Here is a 13,950-nt window from a genome sequence, read left to right as displayed (position 1 = left end):
TTTGGTTGATTGAAGAACGAGCGAGCTTCAAAATATATCATTTGTGTGTTTACCTGTTCGTTTGTTTTCGGGTTTCCGAACTTTACTGTACAGAGGTTGTTGCAGTGGCATCGCGAGTCTCTATATCTCGGATGTTCCGGGTTTGTGACGAATGCGAGAACGGTTGCTCCCGGAAGGCCACGGAAGCACGACACCCAACTCACAGTTTCCACCATTTGGAGGTTATTTACACGAGGCACTCGGGATGGAAGCAAAAATAGCTGCGTATCCTTGCAGAATATGGCTGGAGTGAACGAACGGTACGCATATGGAATGGCCCTCACATGTGGGAGGCGACATGACGAATACTACCGCAAAGTTTGCCTCAGGTTATTGTTCTCGCAGCTCTTAGTCCCTCAGGGTGGTAATACGCCAAGGGATGGCACGATAGGGCCAAGATATTGTCAAATAAAACTTGCCACGGCCGTTTGGTTGAGAGAGAATCATCGTATTGACTAGTATATCCGGGCAACAGCATTCGACCTTCACTCTTGAGGCTTAGGTATGTTGGCAAACACCACTCGGTGTATCCCGCAAGGTCAAAGAATACATTTCTGCTCTACGACTACAGTATATTCCGCAAATACGACCGAACACGGCAGTGGCAACCTTAGCAGTCAGTACATTTGAAACATGTTGCTTGGAAGGAGAAGACGTGTGGATAAGGCAGATACTTAACGGATAATGTTTGAAGTCGGGACTTTTGCTATGAACAAACAGCACTGACCCCCTAGGATAACATCATAACGATGCCTCAGTCAACACAAGACGCGGATTGTGGTCACCGGTTAGCAACTTCTAGGCTCTTGTGATTTTCAGGCTCATGTAACAACATGATGTATCTGCGCATTTGCACTCACTTTGGCCTTTGGAAGAGCTTATGAAAGCGCACCCATGTCCCTCATGGTATAATCTTCTGAGCATGTTCCCCCACTCAGGTATGGTCCGAGTGCACTTGACGATGCTTATGTCGAAACTACTTCCAAGATGTCCTACCAGGATCTTCTGCGAGTTACTGCAAAGCAATCCACAAAGACCGATAAGGTGTTTCATTCACTCCAATAAGCATCATGTCTAGCTCAACTTTTCATGCAGTTTGCCGAATCCTACATCTGCATCCATGACCCGAGCCAACACCTCTGAGAGCATCCTGGGTGTCCAACACATGGTTGGCCTTGCCTTAACGGTACCCTGAAGGTTGGGATCTTTTGGCGAGCGGATAACCAGACATCCAAAAGTCCTCCGCGGCCCGATAGAACCAATAGACAGGAAACACCAGTTGCTAGCGTCCGGCGATGTCGTGATATCAGATGGGAAGAGGAGCTTGACGAGACTACTACAACTTAGACACCCTAGTCAGATCGTATCCTCACACTATTCTTGCAGGGCGTGGCAAGGTGGCAAGGGCCAGTACCAGGCCAGTGTGGCAATTGCGGAGAGATGTAACCCAAGGCCCAGAATGCTGCATTGTTAGTTTTACTCTTCACGTACAAAGACACGATCCAAAGTGTGTATCACCCTCAAACCTGAAATGAGAGAAGCACAGATCGGGTAGCAGGTGTAACGCAGCTGCTTTTCTATCCAGAGGGATCAAGGGCATATCATGAGCGCTGGAATGTACTCTGGATCTTATTGACAAATGAAAGTTTGACATGCAAGACATATCTGCGTGTCTTGCTCAACTTCAAGATGTCATATTCTATATATAGGATTTCCAAGCCCCAAATGCCGCTGTGGCGGCTCACTCACCGGGTCGTCCAGCGAAAGGTCTTCGGGAAATATTCCCAGAACGGCTCTCTCCTCCTTTTCCTGCCAAGCGGCGCTCCTGAATCAGATGATGCGTGAGAAATGCCCGCCAGTGGTGTTGTTGGGCAGTCCCAGAGAGACTCAAATCAACGACTCTCTGGATCCAAAACTACCACTCCCTGTGGTCACACTGCGTTATCTAAGCGTCCTGGAACGTGGTCTTGGTGGTCCAACAGAACTTGCAACAACCTTATCTACGAGCTAGCCCCGGGAACTTTTCGAGCATCCCGTATACTTGCTAGCCTCATGCGGAAAGTCCGTACTCTTTTCGTGGTGGACTTCAAAAGTACCTGGCCAAACATGGATGGCTGGTGCTCGGGTGCCATTCTAGAGCACTTAGCCTGTTGATTGCATAAATTCTTGCCGGTATTACACCACCGGCCTGGACCCTCCATTGCACTCCGGGAGTATGGTACCATTGCTCCATGGACCCTTGATATCGCATCTCGTGCATGGCAAGGCGAGTAGATGGAAAGTCATACAAGTATGGAGGCGGGCGCTGCCCAAGCGCTGGCAGAGAGAGCGTGTTCTTGTGTGTCTCGGCACGGCGTCTCACCATTCGTTAAGGGGATCGGTATCAGCACAAGGTAGCTCTTTGTCAACATGACGGCCTCAGCAGCGGACGACGTGGTTGTCGTCGAGGGCAGGACCCCTACTTCCGAGATCTCGGATGATAAAGTCCATGTCACTGGCGCTGTCGACCCTGAGAAGAAGGGCGCTTTGGATACCGAGATCAGCGTTGCTCCTCCTCTCGACAACGACTACTACGACGAGAAGGACAATGGCAGCGATGATGTGATTATCATCACGGGTGCCGATGCTGCAGCCCACTTACTACCGCTGCGAGATGATGGCGAGCCGTCCTTGACGTTCCGAAGCATGGTACTGGCTACATGTCTGTCTGCCTTCCAAGCGGTCATGAGCCAGATTTACCAGGTCCGTCTCTACAAATAACTTTTTTCCGTAAATATCCAGCAAACCATAAGCTGACCATTCCTTGCCTATAGTTCAAACCAACTGCTGCCACAATCTCCGGAACTTTTATCGTCCTCATCGCCTACTTCATTGGCAATGCCTGGGCTGCATTCCTCCCTCGTGGTGACAAGCTGAGGGCTCGATGGCAAGCCAGGGGCGGCCAGGGAAAGCCTCCTCTGTGGATTACTATCGCCACCTTTATCAATCCCGGACCTTGGAACCTCAAGGAGCACGCCGTCTGTGCCATCACAGCCACCTCTGCCTCCAACGCTACGGCCAGTATTACCGTTTTCACGGCTCAGGATCTTTTCTACAACTTGCCCTTGAGCGCGTCGACTGTTGTCCTGAGCGTCATCTCCATTGGTCTATTTGGCTATGGCATATGCGGTGTCCTGCGTCCTATCTGCGTCTGGCACGTTGAGGCGGTCTACTGGAGCACCCTGCCCACGGTCAAGACTCTCCAAGGACTTCACTGGCAGAACATCAAGGGCTCCAAGCCACTCCGTTTCTTCTGGTACAGCTTTGTTGGCATGTTCTTCTACGAGTTCTTCCCTGCCTACATCTTCCCTTTTCTGAACTCCATCTCCATCCCGTGCTTGGCCGCCATGCACGCCACGGGTTCCAAGGCTGCCATTCTCACCAACCTTTTCGGCGGTGCTACCAACAATGAAGGCTTGGGGCTTTTCAGCTTCTCCTTTGACTGGCAATACATCACTTCCTTCAACACATCTCTCCCTCTCACTCTGCAAGCTCATGCTGCTGCCGGTTTCCTCGTCTGCTACGTTGTGGTGCTCGCCATCTACTATACGAACTCCTGGAACTCCAAATCCCAGCCTTTCATGTCCACACAGCTCCGCGCCGAGAATGGTACAAAATATCCCGTGTCGGAAGTATTCGTTGGTGGCGTCCTCGACGAAGACGCTCTTCAGAAATATGGTGCTCCTAAGCTGACCGGAAGCTTCGCGTATGCCATGTTCATGGCCAACGCTGCTGTACGTATATCTATCCTCGCCACGCGGTTCACTGAGCTTGGTCCGTTCGCAAGTTTCGCTAACACAGGCTCAGATTGGTGCCCTGGTTGCTCACTGCTTCCTGTTTTGGGGTGGTGATGTCAAGGAGTCGTATAAAAGTGCGAGGAACGGGCGATACGACGACCGACACCACGAGCATATGGCCAAGAACTACAAGGAAGCTCCCTGGTGGTGGTACATTGCTGTCCTTGTATTCAGCTTCGTCCTCGGTCTCGTCGTTGTCATCAAAGAGAACATCACACTCCCTGCATGGGCCTACGTCGTCGCTCTTCTCGTCGGAATCTTCATCGCGCCCTTGGTAAATAATCCCCTCAAAAGATATGTCTTCCAAGTTCCATGACTGACATGCATTATAGAGCACCATTCTCTACTCTCGATATGGTAACGGCATTGCTACCAACAACCTGTCCAAGATGTTGGCGGGTTTGATGCTTCCTGGCCGCCCTGTTGGCAACATGTACTTTGCCGCCTGGTCTCACAACGTCATTTCCAACTGCGTCAGCTTGTGCAATGACCTCAAAATGGGCGAATACCGTATGTTTCAGTGCTCCTGCTCCCTTGGAAGGACGCTCGTTGCTGACATATCCCCACAGTCAAGATTCCGCCTCGTGTTATGTTCCTCACCCAGATCTACGGCACGGTTCTCGGCGGTTTCGTCAACTACGGTGTCATGATCTCCATTGTCAACGGCAACCGTGACCTCCTTGTCAACAGCAACGGTAACGCTTCATGGAGTGGCGCAACGATCCAGTCGTACAACACCAACGCAGCCTCCTGGGCTCTGGCAAAGTATCTGTACAAGTCTGGTGCTGAATACGAGATGGTGCCTATTGGACTGGCCATTGGTGCTGGAGTGGTTGTTCTCCACCGTGTCTTGGTTTACGTGAGTATCTACTGACTTGTCTTGCATTTGTGCCTACTGACGGATCCTCTAGTTTGTTCCCAAGATTCGAAGCTTTGACCTTCGCGACATCAACCTGCCCCAGTTCATCCAGTACGCCGGCTACATCCCATACAACCAGTCCCAGACGTGCGTCATCTGGAGCCAGCTTGCTTCTGGTTTCTTCACCCAGTATTACCTCCGGAATTACCGCCCTCGCATCTTCAAGGACTACTCGTACCTGGTCACTGGCGCCTTTGATGGTGCCAGTCTAACGGTGCTCTTCATTCTGTCCTTTGCAGTCTTCGGAGCCGGTGGCCCTGCAACTCCTTTTCCATCCTGGTGGGGTAACCATGTTGATGGTTACTACGACTTTTGCCCTGTGGCTGAGTAGAGGAGGCGCGCTGTCCATTTTAGCAAAGACCAGTCCAAAGCATATGTTGTCAGGTGGCAGCTTTGTTCACATATTTTGAGCTATTTCTCAAGCATTCGCTTTGAAGGATGTGGCTGAAGAACAAGAGCATGACGCTTGATGTGGATTTACATGCTACTTCTAGAGAAGACTTGACAATTTGCCCGAACATAGGTATGGAGACCCGTGTAGCGACAGAATTTATGACTAGAGTAATGATATACCCCTGATATTCATCAGCTCTTTCTCAACTATGATTCATATCATCATTCGTGCAAGCTATGGGACTTACTATCATCATGACGAGGCATATTAAAAAGTTGCCGACTGCAGCGAAGTAGCTCTACGCTGGCTGGAGATTACGAATTGATGACCGTACGTACATTCAGACGTGCCCATAGACGTTGAACATTAATCTGGCAAAGTACGTCTCCTCTCTCGAAAGCTCCGTGAAAACGATACTGCGTGTCTCGAGGGCGATTTTTGTTGGATTGCTCGGAGCTCCACACGACGACAAAGATTCCTCCGCACCGTATCACGCCATAGTGGCTACTGCTCAATAGTTGTCTGTTAGTGGTACTACGGGATTCAAGAAGTCAAGATGGAAATACGATCCTGTCATGAGGGTAATCAGTACACTATTTGGTGGTCCAGATGTTCATGTCGATAAGGTTATTGCCTGCTGCCGACAGGTCTCCGCATAAATCTCACGGTAGTCCTAACGAAAATGTCAAAGACACGAATTACCCGACAGCAGATTTCTATAACTCCCATTCTACCAACACGAAAGGACCATGTAGCGGCGGCCATTGATACGCCTCTCCTCAGTGCTCACAGAAATTCCAGCTTGTTCTGTATAGCTCCTCTTCCGTGTTATCCTGCTTCGTCGATCTCTCATCCATGAGTTCGAGCCGAATCTTCTTGGCTTCCTCCAACTCAATGGGAACGGTCGCATGACCAAGGACAAGCTGCGTCAGCTCAGCCGGCAGGCGTGCAGCAAGAGCCTTCTGGACGCCTGTTTCGCGAGCCCACCAATGATGCTGCTGCGGTGGTACATTAGCTGTGGAGAGGACCGGAATCGCGGGATCAACCAGGAAAAGGGCGAGAATCTTGCGGTGGCCTGGCTTTGTAGGATCCTTGAGGCGAAACGGCGAAACCCGATGCTGAAGAAGATTTGGAAAGAAGACAGCACGGGTATCAGCATCTCCCGTGGAGGGACTGTTCGTAGTGAGAACGCCTCCAACATATTGAAGAGTGTCCCGGTTAGCATTGGGAATAGCAAATGTGCGTTCTATCGGGAAATGCTGGCTCTGCTCGTAGTTGAGATTCACGACCAGCTCTTCACGGTCAGCCGGCGTCCGAAACTCCAGATGGCAGTCTGTGATGTTATCCGAGTCGTAGTAGAAGAGCGCGGTCGCGCAAATGCGCTCATTGAGCATTCCCTCGGTGTGCCACGATCCGCCTTCGAATTCAGTGGTATCGTTGTCAACATATATACTGTGATAATCAGAAAGATCCACTGATAAAGCTCGGCCCGCGCTCGACGAAGATTCAGATTCGGAGGAGGATGCTTCTGAAGGATCCGGCTTGTAGGAAGACCCATCCAGGTCAGGATCCAGCCCATTGGCATTCTGGTCGGAGGCGGTATACCATTCAGCAAGCTCTCTTGATGCTTCAAATTTGAAGTCAGGATCTTCGGGAGTAAGATGGACATTGGCAAGCTTGACAATCACTTGAATGCGAGATGTGCCATTGAAGAAGCCGCTCGATTTGACATCGGATGCCTTGAGTCGGAAATAGCCATCTTCTTCGAACCCCGGCTCCGGTAGGTTCAATCGGTGAGTCTTGGCTAACCATGCCATATCACGCTTGAACCGATCAGAGTCACGATACTCCATCGTATAAGGTTCGTTCTCATCGCGGAATGGCTCGCCCTCGTCGACCGGACGATTCCACGGGTAGCACCCATGAGATAGCTGGCATATCTCCTTTGTTGTGCATTCCGATCGCGCCTCTCTTGTTCTTAGTCGCTGGGTCTCAAACTCCTTCGGCCATCGGTAGATAAGATCCCAAGCTGGGAGGGACTTTTCGATGAACCGTTCGATGATCGGGTATAGATTCGCGTGATCAACCGGGTGTAAGTTGTTTATATAACTGTCGATCTTGGCCGACTGGCCATCAAGAATGACATCACATGGCAGCCATTGAAACTTGTATGAGAGAGACGGGACTGGATCCTCCAACGGCCTTGACCAGTCGCTCCCGGGACCAGCTATCTCGATGGGCTTCGGTGCCGGAAGAACCGTGCCGACACCACAGTGGCTCAGCGCATTCGCAAGATTGATTCGCCGGTCGAGTAGTACGGGGGTACGGCCGTATATGAAGGGCCATAGAGAAGGGTGGACGAGATCGAGCACCTTATGGGTACTACCCGGATGCCAATCCTTTTCATCATCCGGAACGTTTTCCAGCACCGCAGCTGCTAAGCGGAGCGACTCTCGTAAGGTCTCCGGAATCAGACTGTCCGATTTGATCACGCAAGAAGAATAGTCAAAAATAGTAACCAGGCCGGTTTTCTTTACGATGTCTGCCTTTCTGCGCAGCTCGTATATGCACTGAACATTTTACTGGTCAATCAAGCAGCTCCTCATCGGAATCGGACAGGACTTACTGCATCTGCCATGGCAGGGGTGAAGTCTGCATATGCGCGATACTCTTCCCAATTCATCTGCAAAGCCTCTTGCTTCCATTTCTCTGCAATGTCGGGTATCCAGACTTTCTCCCACCACAGTGGCTTGTTGGTTAGTTCCTCCATGAACTTGAGCATGCAAACTTCGCGTATAAGAAGGGTGGCGGCTTTCCAGTCATATCCATGAACACCGATCAGCACGGGGAATCGGTCTTCTTCAGGAGGCATATATCCTAGTGGAAGCCCAAAGCCCGGAACTCTGAGGCCTGCCAAGGTCTATAAATATCGAATTGGTGTTCCAGTTAGCAAGAAGAGTTACTCTGTCAAATGCGCAAATGGCCATGGGAACGACACAAAATGATGCTACGGAAGGGTAGGAAGTACCTTTGTCCGTTCTTGAACGGCTCTGGTAGCATCTTCGATCGCTTCATCGATGAGCGGCTCAAGAGCCGCGCTGAGGGAAGCTTCTGAGACGCCCTCAATTTCCTGTGAGGTCTGGAACCATCGCTGAGCGTGCCAGACACGCGGTTTGCAGTCATGCGACTGCACCCAGTCTTTGAATGCTTTGACCTGTTGATCTGTTGGCACAAATTGAACAGTGTCCATGGTTATGGTTGGTCTTCACAATGTTGGCTGTTGTTTGAATTGTTGACATTCATGCTGGCTGGAGAAGATCTCCTCCGCGAAGCGGCACAAAAAAAAAGGGCGTGAAAAGACATGGACTAGCCAGTTCTGCCTAGTTGAGCTCCTCCTTTTCGTTTCAGCGTGGTACGGTAGGTGTACGTTTTTCTTTCGTGCCTTTACTCATGATTCGGACACTACGTAAAACTCCTGAGTTGAACCGTGGAGTTAGCTCACGGGCGAGCCTAACCTAGCAAAGTCTCATGATGCATCTTGAATCTGCGGCGTATGCACTTCAAGCATTGCCGTTATAGTAGGTCAACCTTTTTGTGTGCAACTACATTACCAGTGGACCTCAAGACGTAGTCGCCCCACGTTCGTGTCCGCCCGCTGGGAGCTTCAGACCGTCAACATATTTTATATTTTCAAGCAAGATTTATTGCCTTGAACGAGCAGCCTATTTCCCTGTAATCGGAGCTTTACTCTCAGGTATCGTCTGATGAATTTCGGTTGAATCAAATTGGCAAGCGCGTCTCCGGGCAATTCTATGAGCTTTGCGGAGGAAGTATCACGGGCGATCAACTTCAAAAAGCACTGATGACTCGGCCTAAAAAAGAGGCCCAGGTCCACCAAAGTCAGTGATGGGTTGAGCACGAAAGTGGTCACGCCGTCGTCAATAGGAAGTTATGTACTATATCGATCTTTAGATCAAGGGACGATTTGGCCTACAAAAGCGTGCCAGAGATCTGAACAGAGTTTGATTCGAAAGCCAGTCATTCGTAGGACCCTTAACCAAATATCTCTCGCCAGGTTACGTTAGAACCAAGGATGAACAAGAGCAGGCATCGGGTAATCGGCCTGCTATCTAGTGCCTAATAATGAAGTATGTCTCGCTGTGTATGACTTACTACGAGATCTTCACTTTACTGGGCGGCAAGGGGACGTTGAAATGGGATGCATAAATGTAACCATACCCCTCCATGACTGCATCCCCCATGACTGCAATCCTTCAGATTGGACTCTCGCCTGGACATGGCCTGAGAAACTGGCTACGAATATCATATAACACAGCGAGTCCCCATGCTCAAACCATCGTACCTACCAGATCTGCTACTTCGGGAAGCACGTATCGTTTTAGGCTGCTCATTTACAGCATTCTCTTTTTCGGTCCAACTCTGAAGCGTTATGAAGCTACTCGATACCATCGCCTTTGTCGGCCTAATGGCCATCTCGACGGTGGCAACTACCATTTTCGAGTCTACGGCCTCTTCGATATCTTCGACTGCTGGTATAGAAGCTCTTGTGAAGCGGCGGTTGCCGCAACATGCTGATTCATTCATCTTTTCCTTGTCTGCAAATGTCGAGTCGGAATCGGAAAGCTACACTGTTACCAACGCAGAGGACGGCAAAATCCGCGTACAGGGAGCCTCGCTAAGTTCCATTCTCTACGGGTGAGACCGGCTCGCTTCTGCCTAAGCCGCTCTCTTTGATCAATGGACCGTTGACAGACCTTGTGCGCGACGACAGTCTCCATTCCTATCTCTCCGATGTTGTCCACGTTGACATTTGGTGGTATGCCGGCAGTCAGCTCGAAGATGCACCGTCCATTCTGCCTCAGCTGTCTTCACCGTTGACTGGATCAAGTATCGTACCATATCGTTATGACTTCAACACAGGTAGGAACAAGCCACAAACGCCGATCAGTCGAACACCTTTTATAACTGCTGGTCGTTATAGTCACCACATCTTATACAGCCGCGTTCTGGACTTGGGAAGATTGGGAACTCCAACTGGACTGGATGGCGCTGCGTGGCATCAATCTGGCACCAGCTTGGATTGGAGTCGAGAAGATATTCACCCAAGTCTTCCAAGAGGCCGGTTTCTCAAATGACGACATCCTAGACTTTTTCACTGGCCCTGCCTTTCTTGCTTGGAACCACTTTGGAAACCTACAAGGGTCGTGGTCCAGTAATCTGCCGTTTGAATGGGTTGACAACCAATCTGCTTTGCAGAAACAGATCGTCAGGCGCATGGTGGAGCTGGGCATAACGCCTATCCTGCCAGCATTTCCTGGCTTCGTTCCTCGAGCAGCGTCTCGCGTACTGCCAGAAGCTCAGCTACTTCACAGTGTCCAATGGGCTGGCTTTCCGGAGCAGTACACGGAAGATACCTTTGTTGATCCTGTTGATCCTCTGTTTGCGCGAATGCAGCAGAGTTTCATTACCAAGCAACAACAAGCATATGGGAATATCACCAACTTTTACACACTTGACCAGTTCAACGAGATGATACCGCCTTCAGGTGATGTGGCTTACCTCCGAAACGTGAGCTCGAATACATGGAAGGCACTTAAGTCGGCGGATTCCAAAGCAATATGGGTGTTTCAAGCATGGCTCTTTGCGGAAAATACGACCTTCTGGACGAACGAGCGCATTGAAGCATATCTTGGTGGCATCACCACTGACAGCGATATGCTCATATTGGACCTTTGGTCAGAATCGATGCCACAATGGCAGCGTGCGCAATCATACTATGGCAAACCTTGGATCTGGTGCGAGTTGCAGAACTACGGGGCCACAATAAACCTGTATGGCCAGATCCAGAATGTGACCCAAAGCCCTATTCTAGCCCTGGAAGAGTCAACGTCTCTAGCTGGCTTCGGTCTCTCCATGGAGGGCCAACAGGATAATGAGATCGTTTATGATCTTCTCCTTGCTCAGGCCTGGAGTAGTGAACCTATCGACACGGAACTCTATTTTCGCAACTGGGCCGCCGCGCGGTATTCTAGCGACAAGCGACCACTGAGCGTCTACACTGCATGGGAAACTGTTCGTACCACCGTATACGACAATACCAATCTTACTTTGATGCCATCCGTGCCCAAGTCAATCATCGAGCTTATCCCGAGGACGAGCGACATGGCCGATATCACTGGGATTCTAGGCACCAAGCTTCCGTATGATCCAGCCATCATGGTAACCGCTTGGAAACAGCTCTACCACGCTGGGTTAGAAGATACTTCGCTCTTCGACAATTCGGCATATCGGTACGATATTATTGATTGGACGCGCCAGGTGCTAGCTAATGCATTCATACCCATCTACAAGAAAATTGTAGAAATCTATTACATGCCTAATCAAACGACGGAAAGCCGAGTCACCCAGTTAAAGGCACAAGGCCAGCATCTCACCGAACTACTTCTCTCCCTCGATCTTGTCCTCTCCTCGAACAAGAATTTCCGGCTCTCGACTTGGCTATCAGCAGCGCGCTCATCTGCCCCAAATCCAGCAAATGCAGACTCTTTTGAGTATGAAGCACGGAATCAAGTAACTCTATGGGGTCCTTCGGGCCAACTCATCGATTATGCTTCAAAAGCATGGTCTGGACTGATGAAGACATACCATTTGACGCGGTGGCAGATGTTTGTCGAGTATCTAATTGCGACGCCGCCGGCACAGTATAACCAGACAGAATTCCAGGACCAATTACTAGTCTGGGAGCTATCTTGGGTGAATAGCACCGGAGCGCAGCCAGAGGAGCTAAATACCAAAGCGGACATACAGGGAATTCTCATCAAAACTGTACAGCAATGGGGTGAAATATTTGCATAGCTTGAACCATAGACTTATCGCAGCGCTCTATCAGCCGCTGCGTGGAGAGGATGCGCCTCGTTGGATGGAAGAGGAATGAAGTCGTGTAGCATTTGGACCTCGTGTTAAGTCTGGCTGATCGCGAATTGATTCCGAGTCAACTCCTCAATGATCGTAAGAGTATTCAGGCCGCTTCCTCTGAAGCCTTATGTCTGAAGGTGTGGCGCAATCTCCTTGAAGTCGAGATTGAGCATCACCATCCCGCATACGCAATTTGAACGGAGTAGAAGCACTCGTAGATTGACATCGGCGGTATATTCAATGCCAACAGCAGCTGCTTTTTTATTCCCGATCTGCTTCAAGCACAGTCTTGTATAACGTTGCCCCTTATTTAGGGGTAGCGCGGACTGATTAAGCGCTACTCAGAAGCAAAAGCAGGTATGTAAACTCTTTATCGTTAATTGCTAGCAGTTGCCACAACTACCTTAGTATTCGCATCTATAGTTAACTATATCTACTTTTACCTTAAAACACTATGCGCAGACTTTTTTATTTATATATTAAACTATATATACCTTACTATATAAATCCTACTTTAATAATTCTTTTATTAAAAGCTATATATTTATTACTTAAGTAGTTTTATTTAATTAAATTTATATTCTCTTTATTTACTTTAATTATTATAATATAATTAGTAATATTATTAAATCTACTCTTTTAGTATAAAAATATTTTAAATTAATAGCATATCCTTTTTTAAAGTATTATTAATAATAAAATAGCTAATAAATAAAACTTTTCTTACTGCTTAAGTATTAAAGAAAATTAATATATTATAATTATTAAAAATTATTAATATATAAGTATAGTATAAGCTAAAGTAGCTTTTATACTTTAATTAATAGTTATATTTAAAGTAATTAGCTATAACTTATCTTAACTTAATATATAATTAAAATATTTATATAATTTTAATATATATTTATAATAATTAATTTAGTAAGCTATATACTTACTATTTAAAGTATAATAAAGTATTTAAAAGCTGCTATATATTTAATAATCTTAAAATAAATGCTTATATTAATTATATTTACTTATTAAAAGGTAAATCTTATTTTTATTATTATAAGTTTATTAAATTCTTTATATAAATATATATTAATATATTTTTATTAAATTATAATATATAAAACCTTATTTACTAGTTATAAAAGGATATAGCTATATTTTAAACTATTATATAAAAGTAATAGTATATAATTATAAATATATTTTACTTATAAGCTATAAATTTTAAAAGAATATAAGTATATTAGTTTATTTTTATTAAATTAATTATAAGTTAGCTTTATATAATATTAATCTTAAATAATCTTAAAAAAAATAAAAAAATTTTAATATATAGTAAAAAATTATATATTACTTTTTTTTTTATTATATAATATTTAAAAAAATAAGAAAAATAATAAAAATAATAATATAAATATTATTATTTTAAAATAAGTAATATTTACCTTTAAATAAATTATTTATACTCTGCTTTTAAGAATATATAATTAACCTAGCTAGTTTACTTATATTATAATACTTTATTTTAATATGCTTTTATTTTTACTTAATTAAGCTTATAAGTTATTAATTTAACTAATAATAATAAATTTAAGTAAGATAAAATAATATTTTAATTAATAAAGCTAAATCCTTTTTTTATACTGCTTATATTAATAAATAAGCCTTTAATAGTACTTATTATATTATAATCTACTATTAATACTATAAGTAACTTTTACTAAATTAATACTATAGCTATATAAAAGTAATCTTAATTTCTTATTTTAAATCTTATAATTAACCTTTATAATATAACTTATTATATTAATAAGGTTTAAAATCTAGCTATT

At 46.3% G+C, this 13,950-nt stretch overlaps 3 protein-coding genes across 3 annotated transcripts; 2 read left to right on the top strand and 1 right to left on the bottom strand.

Moving 5' to 3' along the window:
- Nucleotides 1-2,448: 2,448 nt before the first annotated feature.
- BBK36DRAFT_1162011 (peptide transporter) lies at nt 2,449-5,125 on the top strand (the record flags this gene model as incomplete). Its single annotated transcript, XM_024894413.1, has 6 exons — nt 2,449-2,781; nt 2,853-3,812; nt 3,886-4,149; nt 4,208-4,385; nt 4,445-4,734; nt 4,787-5,125. The coding sequence occupies 6 exons, from the start codon at nt 2,449-2,451 to the stop codon at nt 5,123-5,125; spliced, it is 2,364 nt and encodes a 787-aa protein (XP_024746601.1).
- Nucleotides 5,126-5,966: 841 nt separating this feature from the next.
- Nucleotides 5,967-8,110, bottom strand: BBK36DRAFT_145081 (hypothetical protein; the record flags this gene model as incomplete). The annotated part of the gene is made up of 3 exons (XM_024897520.1): nt 7,815-8,110; nt 6,794-7,758; nt 5,967-6,640 (listed from the first exon to the last, which is right to left on the bottom strand). The coding sequence occupies exons 1-3, from the start codon at nt 8,058-8,060 to the stop codon at nt 5,968-5,970; spliced, it is 1,884 nt and encodes a 627-aa protein (XP_024746600.1). The 5' UTR covers nt 8,061-8,110.
- A 1,528-nt stretch (nt 8,111-9,638) lies between these two features.
- Nucleotides 9,639-12,064, top strand: BBK36DRAFT_1181475 (glycoside hydrolase family 89 protein; the record flags this gene model as incomplete). Its single annotated transcript, XM_024896252.1, has 3 exons — nt 9,639-9,904; nt 9,981-10,129; nt 10,191-12,064. 3 exons carry the CDS (start codon nt 9,639-9,641, stop codon nt 12,062-12,064), a joined length of 2,289 nt encoding a protein of 762 aa, XP_024746599.1.
- Between the last annotated feature and the right edge of the window lie 1,886 nt (nt 12,065-13,950).

This window comes from Trichoderma citrinoviride (genome assembly GCF_003025115.1).
Source record: "Trichoderma citrinoviride strain TUCIM 6016 unplaced genomic scaffold BBK36scaffold_13, whole genome shotgun sequence".
Taxonomy (NCBI): domain Eukaryota; kingdom Fungi; phylum Ascomycota; class Sordariomycetes; order Hypocreales; family Hypocreaceae; genus Trichoderma; species Trichoderma citrinoviride.
The sequence above is the reverse complement of the archived record's forward strand: the minus strand, read 5'-3'. Positions and strand labels throughout refer to the sequence as shown.